We start from the raw sequence: 4889 nt of genomic DNA on the forward strand, positions 1-4889 counted from the left end.
GTCAGTCCTGTTGTTAAAAACAGGTACATCTGATTGATCAATCCTGATGTATAAATGAGGCAGTGCTGATTGATCAGTGGTGATGTAAAAATCGGGCAGTAATGATTGTGCAGTCCTGATGTATACATAAGTCAAATCCGATTTAACAGGTCTGATGTATACATCAGTAAGAACTGATCAGTCATAACTGAAATAATATTACATCAGGTCTGATTAGTTAAATAATTGAGAAATACAAAATACGTTTTATATTTTTAGAATTTGTATATATTTATTAACCTTTCTTTTATAAAGTAAAAAATGTCGATAGTTTAATATACGTATAAATACATTTAAACATATTATATTTACTTCAGTCATTAAACCATTAAGTATAGATATAATACAAAAAAAAAATCAATGTAATTCATTACTTTTAGAATAGTTAATATCGGATTGCCAAATGAGGTTAAATCCAGCAATATGAATGAATTCAAAAAAAATTTAATTATTGTAGGAGCCTTCCAATTTAGTGATACATGGGCAATCTTCCGGTCTACCAATCGCAATGCACATACGTACAAAGTATACTGTTTCCCCACGCCAACATGGTTATTCCGCTCCCAAACGCATCCGTAAAGTAGCCGAAGCTCATCCCGAAACGCATCACTAGATCTAATTCAGTGCATCGCCGTTTGGATGCCTTAAACTCGAAGTTTAAAACTTTGTACGAAAAAAAAAAACAGAAATAGTAAATATGGTAATTTTTTTAAAGAATTTTGAGTGTACTTGCAAGTGGAATTAGTATAATTAAAAAAAAGCTTTACAGCTTTAGGCCATCGTTTTGTAGGATAGAGGGTATTCCTGGCTAGTATATTATTTCAGTATTTTATTTGAATGAACGGAAAAAAGCAACAATAAGAAAGTATTACGTCGACCGTAAAAATTGTTAAAGGTTTGGTTTTATAAAATTGTATTATAAACTAGATTTTAACTTTTGCATTCTGTTTCAACTTTTTCTCGTGGTATTTCTATTGCTTGAGTCGGTGATGACTCATTCCTACTGCTTTTCTCACTCCTCTTTCAAATTCTAAATTTCGTTTTTGTTTGAAGACGTCTAAATGAGTAAATGTGTAAAGGAATATTTACCAATAAATATTTGGAATGCAAACCTCGTAGATTGATGTCCCAATTAAAATGGTATAATGTTTCGTCAGAAAAAATCTTTTTGATCACACTACCAACATCATTTGATACTCTCTTTATTATTTAAAATCTTATCGCATGTCTCCCCTGTCATGCGGCACACAACCTTTTCTGTGTTTTGAGAGGACACTTTCACTTCTCTCAGCGTCTTATTTTGAGCCATTAGATCAGCTTTATGAGTACACTAGAAAATATATTAATTAACATATTATTATTTGTAATTATTATTAAATGAAAAAGGAACAAATTTGTTTAATTGGACAAGACATTGAAATCGGGAAAGTGGCTGCATATACATACATACATGTTATCAAAGCTCTATTACTTACATTTTGGTCATGTTCCTGAAACTTTAATCAAGTAACTGTTGGATGAGCTGATTGTTATTTGCTGTTATATATAAGAAGATAGTAAGCGAATTGTAATATAACAAATAAATTACAAGCATAATAAATATCTATCATGTTTTTCTGATTGATTAATATCGCGTCCATTTATTCGTTTTGCAACTCCAAAATCGCCTTAAATTTTTGTAAGAAATCTATAGTAATAATAGAATGGTAATTAGTAAAAAACAAAATAAACTATTTCTTAAATATAAAATACCACTGCTTGCCACGACAGCTTTTGGTCCCCTTTCCGCCTGGTTTAAGTGCGCTGCTTTGAAACACCTTTTCTTTATTTTGAATAAAATGTAAGAAACATTATAAATAATGTTATTTTATGTAAAAAAAACTTATCATCCGGGCTTGCATATGTTTGGGACTGGCGACCCTCTGCACTCGGTTCCATGTAAAATTATTATAATTGTTATTATTATTATTATTGTTATTATTATTATTGTTATTATTATTGTTGTTATTATTATTATTGCTATTATTATTAGTACTAGTATCGCCCAGTTGTCGAAATTACACATTTTTTCATACACTTTTAAATTTTGCTTATCACCAATATCCTCCCCCTTTATGCTAATGACGATTTTGAAGTCCCCCACCAAAATTTATAGGAAAACTTAAATCCAAATTTCTTAGTAGCTTTCGAAATTATACCGAGAAAGGAATCCCAATTTTCATTTACAAAAAATATGCATATGTACATATGTATTTGTATGTATAGATGAGATGCCTAACGGCTCTTCACTGACTATTATGTTAAACAAATACCAATCCATACTGTAAATAAATTTTTCGATTATATTGGTCTGAGAACCCCTTGGAACATAAAAACTAAATTGCCAACATCTGCATAAACTCCTCATCCTTTTCATCAGAATCGCTGGAGTTTAAGTACCTCGAAGGTGTAAAACAAAATATAATATTTCGTTCTCTAGCCGCGGTTTTACAGGTTTTTTGTCAAGATTGCGCCTAAAGCCCAATATTTTTGCATCACATGATTGAGTTACCGAATTGCACCAAATTTTATGTTGCTATTGTGTGTTCTAAAGATGAAGCAAATCTAACCATACATTTTAAGAATAGCTCTCAATTATAGATGGGTACCGAATATCGGGACCCACGGTACTGATTCAAGATGGGCGGTGTCGGGAAGGTCTGTAAAAATTTAACGCACGGAACTGGATCAAAATTCTTTCCCGATACTCCCGACAAAACCGCAAATTCAGAAAATCTTCCTTAAAAAATTTTTATAAAATATGCACTTTTTATATTTTATTGGGACGAAAACGAACAGCAAAGCAAAACAAAATACCTACCTTTTTACAAAAGCAAAATGAGTCTTTTCCTTTTTCGAAATTAATATCAAACTGGCCTAGTTTGGAAATATTTTCTGTATTAGCCGATAATCTGGTACGTTCATCTAAACGCAAAAATAGCTGCTGTAAAATTTTGTTGGGTTTTTTAATATCTTTTTAATTGTATATGGTTTTCAAACCTGTATGCTGAGAATGAGTCCAAAGGTCCAAACACATGCAGACAAATGGAGTAACCCGTGAATATTAAAACTAACTAATTCGTCACCGTATAAACTACCAAAATAGACAACAAAATCTTCCAGAATTTGTTGAGCGATGTTAGCCTCAACCTTAGATGACTTTTGCCTAGAAAGAAGCCGAATTCCGCAATGTAAAAGTAAAAAATGATAATATAAATCCATATTAATGCTATCCTTCAAGATAAATACTCCCGTGTAAAGCAAAAACTGCCTAAATTCAGACGACGTCCAATTATTTATTTCATCTAAGGTCCTAGATATACGCCCGAATTTAGAAGGAATGTAATTTGCAACTAAAGTTAGTTTTTCATTAATTTTTTTTATATCCTCCTTTTTTATAAGTAGCTTTAATAACTTTTTTACAGCGTCAAGGTCAACTAAATGCATGCTGTCAAGTGGAAATTGGGTAACCATATTAAAATTAAATGTTTCTAGTACACCTTTTTGCTCTCTGAACTGAAGGATGTGGTGCGCAGGATCAAGCCTGGCTTCAAAGGAAAAATCTGACCTGCTAATACCAACTTCTTTTGAAAAGCGAACCCTTTTCTCTCTATATGTACCTACCTGACAGCATTTGGGGCAGCCACTTTTTGCGTTAAAGGATATACAACCTGAAACAAATGCTCTAGCGGGTGAATCGCAAATAAATGCGCGAACGTCAAATTTTCTCATAATTTGATTACCACCAACCTTAATGCCATTTTCTCTCCGCGTTTGGACTTTTTCACAAAAATCGGACCAAAAATCATCTACATTCTCCGGCTTATTTAACCCAGAAAAACAGCTAATTACAGATGGACTGATATTAGGGAAATCTACTAGTCCTCCTAGAATGGGCCACAGAACTCTATTAGAACTGTTGAATAACTTCAGACCATCAATGCTTACGTCGATTAAAACTTCTTCCTGATTTTCCAAAAAATCAAATGAACTGAAAAGAAAATGCTTTTGAATGCCTATATACAAGAATTCTCCATTCGGTATAGTTCGAAGTGGAATTTTAGAACGGCTGGTATTCAAGAGAGTTTTCGCGGAAAGCGGAAAATAGGTCTAAAACGTTGTGAGCAGTTTTGTTTCTAATAGCCCAAGATCTCAGCTCCGCACTTTTATCTATGTCCGGAACCAAACTTTCCTCATCAGGAATCATAGCCGACTCTATGCATTGCTCAGTGCTGGATACACTTGGACCACTGGGCGCGATTTCACATGACCCTATCTTATTACTGTCAAAACTCGCTTCACTTAAAGCCGCATATTCTACGTCTACACCACGATGCAGCGAACAAAGGTGGCGCCGTCAGTGGTACCGCTACTTTGGTTTTGCCGATTTTGACAGTTGTGGTAACTTGTAAATAAACCTTTGTTTACAAATCAGCGAAAGAGAAATTTTAATTATAAGTGAAAAATCAGTTTAAATTGTGTTAATTTTCAATTTGTGAGTGATTTTTGAGTTGAGGACTGCGTAAAAACTAATACAATGAAGTGCTGTGTGTTAAATTGCGACAGCCGTCAAGGTGCAAGAAGCGTAGATGCCAGTGTAGCGCTGGGACGAATCGCTGCATTTTGTGTACATAGGGCACGGCAAAGCCGTTCCCGAAATGTTTCTCTATTATTATATTAACAGCATTTCCTCACAATGATTTTGTTTCTGCTCCACGCAGCCTCCATTAGCAAGTTATATAATCACTCCCGCAGAGATGCTGCTGCAGTTTTCTGCAGCAGCCTTAATTGCAAAGCAATGGAGTGCACTA

At 33.8% G+C, this 4889-nt stretch overlaps 1 protein-coding gene and 1 long non-coding RNA gene across 2 annotated transcripts; both read right to left on the reverse strand.

The window, feature by feature from the left end:
- Positions 1-928: 928 nt before the first annotated feature.
- Positions 929-1804, reverse strand: LOC118746481. Its single transcript, XR_004993853.1, has 3 exons — positions 1515-1804; positions 1152-1369; positions 929-1096 (listed from the first exon to the last, which is right to left on the reverse strand). It is a non-coding gene; the product is annotated as an uncharacterized LOC118746481 (long non-coding RNA).
- Positions 1805-2847: 1043 nt separating this feature from the next.
- LOC118746489 lies at positions 2848-3559 on the reverse strand. Its single transcript, XM_036480340.1, has 2 exons — positions 3079-3559; positions 2848-3022 (listed from the first exon to the last, which is right to left on the reverse strand). Exons 1-2 carry the CDS (start codon positions 3550-3552, stop codon positions 2849-2851), a joined length of 648 nt encoding a protein of 215 aa, XP_036336233.1. The 5' UTR covers positions 3553-3559; the 3' UTR covers position 2848.
- Between the last annotated feature and the right edge of the window lie 1330 nt (positions 3560-4889).

Source organism: Rhagoletis pomonella, unplaced genomic scaffold (genome assembly GCF_013731165.1).
Source record: "Rhagoletis pomonella isolate Grant_MI unplaced genomic scaffold, Rhpom_1.0 Rhpom_scaffold_00001, whole genome shotgun sequence".
NCBI classification, from domain to species: domain Eukaryota; kingdom Metazoa; phylum Arthropoda; class Insecta; order Diptera; family Tephritidae; genus Rhagoletis; species Rhagoletis pomonella.